Genomic DNA, 12,960 nt, shown 5'->3' with positions numbered 1-12,960 from the left:
GAGCATTCTGTATATAGTTTGCACTATGTCTCAAACTCAAATGAAGCAGCTAACCCTGTTCGTTTTTCAACATTTGGATCTGAGTAAAGTTAAATATCAATACTTTAAGTCACTTGCTGGCAACATTTTCATACTTGCAATGCCTCCTGCGACTAGGTGCCCCACTTCTTAACTAGGTATTTATCTAGCAATCTCGCCTGTCTTATGCCTATGGCAGACTTTCTGTGAAAGCAAACACAAGGTGATGTACAGAGCGTTGAAACTTTTCGGACACTCACCCCAGTCACAGATCTGGGTTTAATCCATCATCATTCTTTAGCTCACTACGCCACCTCAGTTCAGACCCAGCTATAAACAAATCAGTCTTGACCCTGTGCCTCATGGGAACAGTCCAGCCCGAACTGCCAAGCCAGGGTATGCCCAGACGTGAGTCCCTTGCTCACTTTGCCGCTCGCGTCAAGCTAGCCTGTCTGATGAAGGGTGTTACCCAGAATCTGTTCCCAGGATGCTTGTTTCCGGTTTAGGGAAGACCTGGCTTGGCAGTTCGGTCTGGACTGTACCCATGAGGCACAGGGTCAAGACTGATTTGCATACAGCTGGGTCTGAACTGACTGAACTGAGCTGGCGAAGTGAGCTAAAGAATGATGATGGATTCAACCCAGATCTGTGACTGGGTGTGAGTGTGTGAAAAGTTTAAGCGCTCCTTTCATCAGTTCCTTGTGTTTGCAGACTTCCTTTGATGATTTTGTTCTTTCTTCGTGCAACTCCCCAAATTTGCTTTTGTGTACATTTATTTTGTACACCTGTACTACCCCTTATTCAAAATGTAAGCAGTTCAAACGTGCAAAATATCACTCAGTATAAATAGTCTAGAGACCTTGAAAACCTGCTAACCGGAGAATGACTCACAATAAATAACACTAATACAGGCACAGTTCAAGGCTTATCAGTGCAAACCTACTGGAATGTTTACTTACCATTACCTTTGAGTTTTTAAAAGGTTACCAAGTACATTCTACTAAGATTGGGACAGCGGCCAATTGATGATATATAACATCCGAAAAAAGGGGCAGCTCACTCCTTATATGTGCTGTTTAGTGTCAGGAAGTTAGTTGCGGAACCCAGTACTGAAAATGCTAAAATACTACCCTAGAGAACCCTCCCCAAGTAAGTTATTATGTACACTGTTGGAGGCAGTTCATTTTGCCCACTTTATGCGATAGAGATGCTAAGGGTAGGGATAGTCTGAATCTTTCTTATGGCATTTTCCTCCAGCTTTGTTCTTCACTGCCTGTGAGGTTGTGCGACTTAAGAAGAGATGGGTGAGGGTGTTGTTGGCTAGATTATTGATTTCCAGAAAATAACCGTTAAAACCCTCTTCTGAATGGAGTTTTTAACGGGTTCTTTTTCTGAAGAGCAGGTCCGATTGACATCAGTTGGAGGTAATTAAATAGACCTGTTTGGAAATGTATTGGTGCGTTTATGAGGAATGAGCCTAGTTAATATCATTTGGGGGAAAATTGAAGGATTCTCTGAAAGCTAATCTAGCATTTGTCTACTCTTGTTTGTGATGGTGATAGATCAGACAATGGTAGGACCTTACATGTACCAACCAGGATCCGGCCCTGGTCAGGTCTCGCAGCAAGGCCAGGCAGGGCCCAACACCAACCCAGCATACACCTCTTACCAGCCAACACCGACGCAACCTTATCAGGCAAGTGCAAGAATGGCTATTGGGAGGTGGGAATGTGCCAGGGGACATCAATGTTTTTATGCATGTGGGGTTATTAAAGAGACTGGATCATGCGAGAGGAACAGGGCTTTAGAAGGGTTGTAACCGCTCTCCCTTAGGTAATACTTATCTTTTTATGAGATGGCGGTGCAATGAGAAATACCTACATTTTAGCCTTTGGGCCAGGTTTTTGCTGGAGCAGAATTGGTATTAAGATTATTTCCATTCTAGTGTGCTGGAGAGAGTATGGTGGGGAATCTAGGAAGGACAACAGTTAATAATCAGGAAAGTGTAGGAGGGGAGGCATAGTGGCAGTATTGTGGTGAGTATTGATGACGTTGAGCGAGGATGATGTAGGGTAAAAGATGGGTGGCAGAAAATATGTGGATAGAGGTCAAAGGTGCGGCATCGTGAGGTGAAGAGAGGGGGTGGATTAAAAGTGAAAAGGGTGGGACATGGGGAGGCTTGAGGAGAGACGGATCCTGCACTCATCTCTCCTGTATTCCCTTTCACAGAATGCTCCCACCCAGCCTCAGAATGTACCTCAACTTCCCCAGAATCCTCAGCCTGCTGGGATTGGCTACATGGGGGGCCAATCGGTGTCTCTGGGCTACCCACAATATAACATGCAGGTTAGTGTCATGGCATAGCCAACCACTAGGGATGTTGGTGATATTGTTTTATTGTAAGTCCATGTCTGGCAAATCACAAGTGGGGGTGTTTCCATATATAACTTTACTCTGAGAAGGATACGTTAAGTGCTTTTATGTAAGCATGCCTTTTGAAGCAATAGTGAAAATTGGTTCAAGTATGCGGTTTCATACAAGTATCCCCAGCATCCATCTGAGCAACATGTCCTCATATGTCATTTTGTATACAACAAACATTCTCTACATTATTTTGGAAAGTTGTATTGACCTTACCTTCTCCGTGTTTCAATCTTACCCTTTGGTTTTTCTCTTGTACATTCAACAATCCTGCAAGAGCTCTGAAGGTGTTAAACTTTTGGCATTGTTGTTGCACTAAAGCTGTGCTTTGCTGGATGGTGCACAAACTAACCTCTTTTAGGAGAATGTGTGGACACTGACCCTAACCCACACTTGCAGTGACTGACGATGGCAGCAGTGTAATTCTAGTTTATGGCCCTTTTTACACATGTCCCTGTGGCTAGACTGTCTTCCTGCTGCCTCCAGTAGAGTTTCGTCCAGACCTTGTAATTCAAGTCCTTTGCTATCCTATCTAAATCTTGGAAGAAGTGGGCGTATGTTTCTTGGGTGGATTGTGGAATAGTGGGGACCATTTCACGTTGTGTTACATAGAATTGCCATCTCGCTTGTGTCAGCACTGCGGAGCATAGAATCAGATTCATGGAGGCTACGAAAACCTAGGCCAAACCTGGGTATTTTTTTAGATTTCTCAGTTAAAACACTAGGAGGTTGGTCAGATGGTAACAATGTAGATGATTTTGAAGGACTGTATAATCTGATTGTGAAGGAGCATCTTTTGAGTAATTGTCACCAAGAGAAACACTACACTTCCTGGTAGACCTAGATCCACTTTCTTCCCAAGAGTTGGGGAAGAAGGCAGACAACTGGGTCAAAACAAGGTTCACCAAAACCAACACTGGTGGTGGAGAAAGATGGCACCGGAACGTCTGTTATCTGAACATATGATATTCTGTAAGAGTAAGCATTAAATCATCATTATCAAATCTTTTTATAATCCAATATTTCCATCATTCATGACATAAAAAATCACAAATTGATAACCACAATATCTGTAATCAGTCCAAGCCAAATAAAGGTGGTTGTCATTAATCAGGCGCAGTAGGTCACATGGTTTATGTTGAAAACATTATTGATTTATTTGTATTCCTTCTGTAGATACATATACATTTTCAACCCAGCCATCATGCTTCGTCCTACAAGGACTTCATCAGGGTTGTAATTTGTCATCTAGTTCCAGATGAGTTGTATCTGGAAAATAACTTGCACTGTTTGAAACAAATCCTTGAATGATTGTATCAAAATGAATCCTCCTATAGTACATATATCTATGCCCTCCTTCGTTCAAGAGGAAACTGACTTCTTTTAAGAGGTCTCAAGATACATTTTTATTTCCATGGAGTGAAAGAGACATATTGGACTATGTTCTTGGCCTTCGTTCAAGGATTGCTGAGTACATGGAGAAAGCAAGCCAAAACCTCAAGGCCAGCGATGAGCTTCATAAATCAGTGGCATGACCAAAAGGCTGCTCTGGTGAAATTGAAACCAGTGCAGGGGGTATAGGTATTGAAGCCTGAGGCCCCTAGGGCCCACCAGGATAAGTGGAGTAGGCCCTTCCTTGTCCTTGAAAGAAAAGGGAAGGTCACCTATCTGGTGGACCTTGACAGTTGTAAGCATCCCAAAAGGGTGATCCAGGTCTACCGCCTAAAGTCCTATTTTGACAGAGCTGACATGACCATGCTCATGGTCACAGATGAGGGACAAGAAACAGAGTGAACCTCTGTAGGAAAGTGCCCCTTTTTGCATGGTTGCCCCCACTTTTTGCCAAACTGTTGATGTACTTTGACTTGAGTGTCTATAGGGTTCCTGCCAACCAGGTGCCCAGGGCCTATGTTCATTCCCTAAACTGTCCTGTTACAAAACACAATTGGCAACTCTGTGGCCACATGTAAGGTACCATAGGTACCAAGGGCACTGTGACCAGGGAAGGCCTCTAAGGGCTGCAGCACTTATTGTGCCATTCTTAGAGGGCCTGTACCTTTAACCACACACTGCAATTGCAACTGCGTGTTTTGGTGCAGAACAAAGTGAAGAGTCGACATGGCACACATCCCTGTGTGCCATGCCTACAACCCTCTGCCCTGGCATAGGTAAGCCACCCCTCAAGCTGGGTGCACTATACCACTGGTGAGGGTACAGGTTCATGAGCCTTGTACCCCCACAGTGTCTAAGTCAATTCTTAGACATTGTAAGTGCAGTAATGCCATAAAGAGTATATGGTATGAGCGTTTGTCATTACGAACTCCACAACACCATGGAAGTTTGGTATCAAACTTCTCAGCACATTAAACTCGCACTGATGCTAGTTTGGTATTTAATGGAAAGAAGCCCTCCAAGGGCATGTTAAAGATGGCCCCTGAAAAACTACCTAACTCTAGTGGCCTAGCTGAGTGGCTGCTCGCCCACTGTCACCACCAGTAATGTTTCTGGACGCCTGGGTTGAGAGCCTGCCGCTCTCGTCGTCCTGAAACATAGCAATTCCTGGGTCCATGAAGGGGAAGCTTTAAAGGCCAGCCACCTTTCTGAGCTATCCCAGCCAATTGCTTCTCCCAGCAACTGGCCCCCACTGGTTCTGACCTCCACTTTGGGTGGGAGAATCAATAGGGAAACCAAGTTAGGAGAGTTGTGCCCACCTTTGCTAGCCCCACCGCTCAGGTGGGGGAGGCGAGATGAAGCACAACTCTGTCCCGCCATCTTGAAGAGGGGGCGACCCAGCCAACCAAAGTGAGGCTTATGCCCCCTCCCACTGGAGGGTAGAATAATAGGGGGTGTTCCCACCCCAAGGAAGGGACCTGTTGGTCCCGATCTGTCCCTACCTGTAACGCCCCTAGATTTAGTATTTAGGGGCAACCCTGAACCTTGCCTCCTCAGACAATAAGAAACAACAAGGACAAAAGAGCCATGCTGAAGAAGAGGAGGAGGACACCAACTGACTTGGCCCCAGCCCTACCGGTTTGTCCTGACCTCGACCTGCTACAGCGAATTCCCGGTTTGACCTGCAGCCAGTAGCCCTCAAGAAACCGGAAGACCTGCCTTTCCAAACCAGACTTTGTCTCCTGTGAGCACCGTATTTGCACACCCAAAGACTCTGGCTCCATCCAAATGTGTGAGTCTGCACCACTCTGCACCCGACGCCCATGGCCCAAGTTCAAGTAGCCCAACGCCACAAGGCGGTCTCCCCGGCGATCCTGGCATGGGAATCTCGTGATACCTGACCTCCTTCAAGTCTCCAACCGATGCCTGCAGCCCCTTTCTGGAGGAGCCCCCCGACCGCACCCGGAGCCGGTAAGAGAAAACGGATGCCAAGACACCCCTGCACCCACCGTCCACAACCTTGGGTGGCCCAACCAACGGTGTCCCAGCATCCCAACTTACCTCTCCAATCTGTGGTTGCCTTCAGAAATCTTCGTCCCTGAGCCTCCACTGTTTGTTGCAACCAGAGAATCCCCATTGAAAACAGGGCACCCGACGGTAAAACAGCCCCCTGCCACCCCTGCACCGCTGTGAGTGCACCTTGTGTGCTTAATTGGAGCCCCCTTTGCCCTGAGCCTAAGTTCAGAAGCTTTGCTCCCACAACCTTGTGGCCTCTATCCCCCATTAGATAACATTGTGCCTCCGCATTCTGTACCCGGCTGACCTAGTGCTGCTGAGGGGGCCTTGAGAGTGCATCCTTGACCCTGGGGGAACCCTGGTTTTGACCCACTAAGTACTTACCATTAAGTCAATTACCTTGTTTTCTCCCATTGGACTGCGTTGACTGCTATTTTGTGAAAATTGTTCTAAGTTTGGAGCTGATTTGTATGAAGCCTTAAGAAACTGCATATGTAAAAAAAACTGATTTACTTACCTTTCCTCTAGGAAATGTCCTGGTGTGATATCTAAGCATATATGAAAGAGACCGTTCTAGAATCCTTACCTTAGAATTACCCCCAGGCTACAGACTGGATCTGGAGAATTTTTGCTCCTAGCAGTACCCCTGTGTGTCGGTAGGTGGCATTGGTCGACCCCAAGTTGTGGTCGCTGAGATGACGTTGTGGTGTCTACATAGACACCGCCCCTGCGCGCTGATGACAGTTCTTTCTTTTTCCGCGCCAGCCTAGCGCAGATCAAGAGCGAGCTTACCCAATTAGTCACTTTTTGACTAAGCTTTTTTAAACTTTTGCCAACTTCTTTTTTTCGAGTTATCGACTCCTGGTGCGCGAGGGACTGAAGGAAGAGACCCGATTAGGGCCACCTGGGTCACTCGCGACCACCTCTCAGCCTTCCATACAAATGAAGAGTCTGTCAGACAGTCGAGAATACAAACCAAGCATATTTTATTTAGGTACGCTTGAGCGGAGTCCAGTCTGACCAGCCTCCTAGGATTGCTGCAGAGATGCATTCTGTATGTTCCTGAACCAAGAATGTCCCGCCCCTAATGGAAATCTACTAGCAGGTGCAGCTAAAACAAAGAAGTACAGTAAGAAGAGTCTCGACACACATTATCTTATTACCAAGGTCGTTCTGTTTGTGTCTATTGCTAGGCTAGGAGGAGAAGGCCTCAATCTATGGGAAAGGAATGCGTTAATAATAACAGTGTATTCATTTAGCAGAGCAAGGCTTAACCTTGGATAAGTGAATATTTCCACAGTCTCTCGAGTCAGAGAATACGTAGCTGATGACATGATTCAAAATGGCGGCGGAATATAATTGGTGCAGCGAATGCGAACTTAATGTAAGAACCTAACATTTTCATTTCATCAGACCCTTCTTTTAGCATTCGCTAAACATTTTCAAATTGGGAATGGAAAAGATGTAATATGCAGAGAAACAAAGGATATCAACTCTCAAAACTCTCATTAGGACAAGTGGATTTTGCAGCGACTCCGAAGGAGCTACTCCCTCACCTTCGAGGCTACCCCTCCAGCCATGCCATTTTAATACCACCGCATGTTGGAGGATCACCTAGGCCTTCTCCAACAGGAAGTTGCAGCTCTCTTGGCCAAGGGAGCCATTGAGCATGTTCCTGTCCCAGAAGTAGGTCGTGGTTGTTACTCCCACTACTTTCTGGTCCCCAAGAAGGACATGGACCTGCGTCCTACGTTGGATCTCAGGAATGTCAACCGCTTCCTCTGGAAGGAGAAGTTCAAAATGTTGACGCTGTCTCAGGACTGGTCTTCCCTTGACCCTGGAGACTGGATATTAACGTTGGAATTGCAGGACGCTTATTTTCACATCCCCGTCCTGCTGGCCCACCCGCGTTACCTGAGGTTCACGGTAGGCCACAAGCACTTTCAGTTTGCTGTGCTCCCCTTTGGCCTTTCCAGCACCCCTGGGGTGTTGACGAAAGTGATGATGGTAGTCGCAGCTCATCTGCGCAGATCAGGGGTTTCCGTCTTCCCCTATGTCGATGGCTGGCTGTTGAAGGCGGGCTCGCCCCAGGCACTCGTCTCCCACCTCTAGACAACGCCAACCTCCTGCATTCGCTGGGGTTCTCCATCAATGTGCCGAAGTCACACCGGATTCCCTCTCCGAAGCTCCTCTTCATTGGAGTGTTTCTAGACTAGACTCTGTTTCGGGTCTATCCTCCCGAACAGCGAGCCAGGGATATTCGGGCTATGAATCCGATCTTTCAGTCTCTATTGCGGGTTTCGGTCAGGATGACCCTAAGGTTGCTGGGCTTCATGGCCTGCATCCTGTTGGTCAATCATTCCAGGTGGCAGATGTAGGCTCTGCAGTGGGACCTGAAGCTCCAGTGGGTGTAGCATCAGGGGAATCTGTCCCTGTCAGATCTCGGAGGGCACAGCACGACAATTGCAGTTGTGGCTCACCAACCAGGATTGGATCAATGGCAGAACCCTCTCCCTTCCCCAACCAGAGCACACAGTGGTGACAGATGCAAACTTTCTGGGATGGGGTGGCCACATGGGAGAGGCGGAGATCAGAGGCCTCTAGTCTCCGATGGAGTCCGGGCTCCGTATCAACCATCTGGAGCTTCGGGCAATCCGTCTTGCACTCAAGGCATTCCTTCCCTCTGTCCGGGGAAGAGTAGTGTAGGTGTTCACGGACAACACCACTGCCATGTGGTACTGCAACAAACCGGGCGGGGTGGGGTCGTGGACCATATGTCAGGAGGCCCTCCGCCTCTGGACATGGCTGGAACATCAGGGCATATCCCTTGTGGTTCAACACCTGGCAGGTTCCCTGAACTCCAGGATGGACGTACTCAGCCGCAGGTGCATGATGGATCACGAATGGCGTCTTCACTAGGAGGTGATGCAAGGTCTCTTTTGACAGTGGGGAGATCGTTGGTTAGATCTATTCGCCACCGAAGAGAACGCGCAATGTCAGCAATTCTGCGGATTGAAATTTCCAAGGCGGCACTCGCTAGGTGACGCTTTTCGTCGCCAGTGGAGTTGAGATCTGTTGTACGCCTTTCCGCCTATATCACTTCTGCCCAGAGTGATGAAGAAGATCAGGAGCAACCGGACCCAAGTCCTCCTTGTGACTCCGGATTGGGCACGGAGAGTCTGGTATCCCGACCTGCTCAACATGGCAATCGATCCTCCGATCCGTCTGCCTCTTTTGGAGGATCTTCTGTCGCAGCAACAGGGGACGGTCCTCCACCCGAACCTGTCCAGCCTCCACCTCCTTGCATGGAGATTGAGCGGCGGCAGTTGACGTCATTTGGCCTGCCTCCAAAAGTTTGTGATGTAATCTTGGCAGCCAGGCTTCCCTCTACTAAGACGGTATACGCCTGCCGATGGAACAAAATTGTGGTATGGTGCATAGGAAAGGCTGTGGATCCCCTTTCTGTCCCCCTTTCTGAGGTTTTCTTGTTTCTCCTTTCTTTGGCCCAGCAGGGCTCTGTCGTGGCACTATCAAGGGCTTTCTCTCGGCCATCTCTGCCTTCCTTCGGCTTCCAGATCAACCTTCCCTGTTCAAGTACCCGGTTGTCAATTGTTTCTTGAAAGGCATAACTCATCTCTTTCCTCCTATTCCCTTTGTTATGTTGTAGTGGATCTTGAATCTAGTCTTAACCTATTTAATGTGCGCTCCCTTCGAGCCGCTTCACAACTGTCCTTAGAGGCTTCTGACGCTTAAAACTGCATTCCTGGTAAACATCACATCTGCCAGAAGAGTGAGTGAGCTCCAGGCTCTTTCTTCCAAGCCTCCTTTCCTGTCTGTCCATCCAGACAAGGTGGCTCTCGTGACTTGTCCATCCTTTCTTCCCAGGGTTGTCACTGCCTTTCACATCAGGCAGACCATCTCTTTGCCCACCTTCTTTCTGCGATACAAAAGGAGATGATGAATGGAGCGTTTGAACAAATCAAACACTCACCCCCAGTCAACTGATCTGGGTTTAATCCATCACCATTCTTTAGTTCACTCAGCCACCCCAGTTCAGACATGGCTATATGCAAATCAGTCTGACCCTGTGCCTCATGGGAACAGTGCAGCCCGAACTGCCAAGCCATGTCTTCCCTGAACCGGAAACAAGCATCCTGGGACCGGTTTCGGATTCATAATCCTCATCAGCCAGGCTATCTTGAATCCAGTGGCCAAGTGAACAAGGGACTCACGTCTGAGCATACCCTGCCACACTTAGGGCGAACAAAGCGATACAAAAGGAGATGATGAATGGAGCGTTTGAACAAATCAAACACTCACCCCCAGTCAACTGATCTGGGTTTAATCCATCACCATTCTTTAGTTCACTCAACCACCCCAGTTCAGACATGGCTATATGCAAATCAGTCTGACCCTGTGCCTCATGGGAACAGTGCAGCCCGAACTGCCAAGCCATGTCTTCCCTGAACCGGAAACAAGCATCCTGGGACCGGTTTCGGATTCATAATCCTCATCAGCCAGGCTATCTTGAATCCAGTGGCCAAGTGAACAAGGGACTCACGTCTGAGCATACCCTGCCACACTTAGGGCGAACAAAGCGATACAAAAGGAGATGATCCTTCGAAAGAGGAAGAGAGGCTCCACTGTCTGTACCCAAAAAGTGTGCTTTTCTTTTATTTGGATCGCACCAATCAGTTCTGGGTGGATGACCAGCTCTTTGTTGGCTATGTAGGCGCCATGAAAGGTTAGGCCGTACACAAGCCAACTATCTCCCAATGGGTCGTTTTTGGGATCTAAGCCTGCTATTCTCTGGCAAAGAAGGAGCCTCCAGTGGGGCTGCGCGCCCATTCCACCAGGACGATGGCAGCAACTACTGCTTTGGGACGGGGAGTTCCTCTAAATGACATCTGTCAGGCAGCTACGCCGGCCTCGTTGCAATCAATCAATCAATCAATCAATCAATCATAACACTTGTAAAGCGCACTGCACATCTGTGAGGGTCTCACGGCGCTATGGGGGGGAGGGTTCCTGCTAGTGATCGAAGAGCCAGGTCTTGAGGAGTCTCCTGAAGGCCAGTAGGTCCTGTATCTGCCGTAGGTTGGTGGGGAGGGTGTTCCAGGTCTTGGCGGCGAGGTGGGAGAAGGATCTGCCGCCGGTGGTAGCTCTTTGGATGCGGGGGACTGTGGCAAGGGCGAAGCTGGCGGAGTGAAGCTGGCGGGAGGGGGTGTAGAAGTTGAGTTGAGGTATGCTGGGCCGTTCTTGTGGAGAGCTTTGTGTGCGTGAATGAGGAGCTTGAGGGTTATCCTATTGTTGACGGGGAGCCAGTGCAGGTCTCTCAGTTGTGGTGTGATGTGGCTGCGGCGGGGGATGTCGAGGATCAGACGCGCTGACTTGTTCTGGATGCGTTGCAATTGCCTCAGGAGCTTGGCCGACGTTCCTGCGTAGAGGGCGTTTCCGTAGTCCAGCCTGCTGGTGACGAGGGCCTGGGTGATTGATCTTCTTGTCTCGGTGGGGATCCACTTGAAAATCCTGCGGAGCATTCGGACGGTGTTGAAGCAGGATGAGGAGACGGCGTTGACCTGTTTGGTCATGGAGAGGGTGGAGTCTAGGATGACCCCTAGGTTGCGTGCGTGGTCGGTGGGTGTCGGGGCTGTTCCTAGGGTTGCAGGCCACCAGGAGTCATCCCGGGCTGAGGGGATGGAGCCGAGGATGAGGACCTCCGTTTTGTCCGAGTTCAGCTATAGTCTGCTGTTCTTCATCCATTCTGCGACGGCCTTCATTCCTTTGTGAAGGTTGATATTGGAGGTGTGAGGGTCTTTGGTGAGGGATATGATCAGCTGGGTGTCGTCAGCGTAGGAGATGATGTTGAGGTCGTGCTGTTGGGCGACGTGGGCGAGGAGTGCCATGTAAATGTTAAACAGCGTCGGGCTGATGGAAGAGCCCTGGGGTACGCCACAGATGATTTCGGTAGCCGTGGAGCGGAAGGGGGGGGGGGGGGCGGAGGCTCTGAGTACTGCCGAAGAGGAAGGATGTTGTCCAGTCCAGTGGCATATGCGGGCTCTGCAGTGGGACCTGCAGTTCCAGTGGGAGCAGTATCGGGAATCTTTCCAACTACGTTCAGATCTTGGAGGGAACTGTGCAACAACTGCAGTGGTGGTTAACAAACCAGGAATGGGTCAGAGGCCGATCCCTCTCCCTTCCCCAACCGGACCTCACGGTGGGATGGGGCAGCCACCTGGGAGAGGTGGAGATCAGAGAAGACAGGTCTCCATATCAACCTGTTGAAGCACCGGGTGATTCGCTTGGCACTGAAGTCATTCCTTCCCTTTCTCAAGGGGAAGGCAGTGCAGTTGTTCACGGACAACTCCACCGCCATGAGGTACTGCAACAGATAGGGCGGGGTGGGGTCGTGGACCCTTTTTCAGGAGGCTTTTCGCCATAGGACATGGCTGGAACAGCAGCTCATGACCCTGGTGGTTCAACACCTGGTTCTCTGACCAGCAGAGAGGACGAACTTAGCCGTCGGTGCCTGGTGGATCACGAATGGCTTCTTCACACAGAGGTGGTGCAAGGTCTCTTTCAGCAGTGGGGAGAGCTTTGGTTAGATCTGTTCACCACCGGAGAGAATGCGCAGTGTCAACAGTTTTGCGCGTTGGAGTTTCCAAGGCGGCACTTGCTCTGTGAGCTTTTCGTCATGAGTGGAACTGCGGCCTCCTGTATGCCTTTCCGCCTGCACCCCTTCTGCCCCAAGTGCTGAAGAAGATCAAGCGTGACTGGACCCAAGTCATTCTTGTGGCCCAGGACCGAGCACGAAGAGTCTGGTACCCGAGCTCCTGAGCAAGGCCATCAATCCTCTAAATAGACTGCCCCTTCGGGAGGATCTTCTGTCGCAGCAGCAGGGGACGTTACTCCACCCAAACCTGTCCAGCGTCCACCTCCTCGCGTGGAGATAAAGCAACAACAGTTGACAGCGTTTGACCTTCCACCCAAAGTCGGTAATGTCATCTCAGCAGCCAGGCATCCCTCCACTAAGACAGTGTACGCTTGTTGATGGAACAGTTTATGGCATGGTGCACAGGAAAGACTGTGAATACCCTTTCCACCTCTCTTTCT

General features: G+C 49.4%; 1 protein-coding gene across 8 annotated transcripts in view; it reads left to right on the top strand.

Moving 5' to 3' along the window:
- HGS (hepatocyte growth factor-regulated tyrosine kinase substrate) overlaps nucleotides 1-12,960 on the top strand; it is a 236,173-nt gene that overhangs the window by 184,604 nt on the left and 38,609 nt on the right. For all 8 annotated transcript variants that reach the window (XM_078653848.1, XM_078653847.1, XM_078653846.1 and 5 more), the window contains 2 exons: nucleotides 1,581-1,714; nucleotides 2,248-2,364. In XM_078653848.1, coding sequence (XP_078509974.1) covers nucleotides 1,581-1,714; nucleotides 2,248-2,364 — 251 coding nt within the window. The remainder of the gene's footprint in view (nucleotides 1-1,580; nucleotides 1,715-2,247; nucleotides 2,365-12,960) is intronic.

Source organism: Lissotriton helveticus, chromosome 7 (genome assembly GCF_964261635.1).
Source record: "Lissotriton helveticus chromosome 7, aLisHel1.1, whole genome shotgun sequence".
NCBI lineage: Eukaryota > Metazoa > Chordata > Amphibia > Caudata > Salamandridae > Lissotriton > Lissotriton helveticus.
This window is presented reverse-complemented; position numbering and strand designations above follow the sequence as displayed.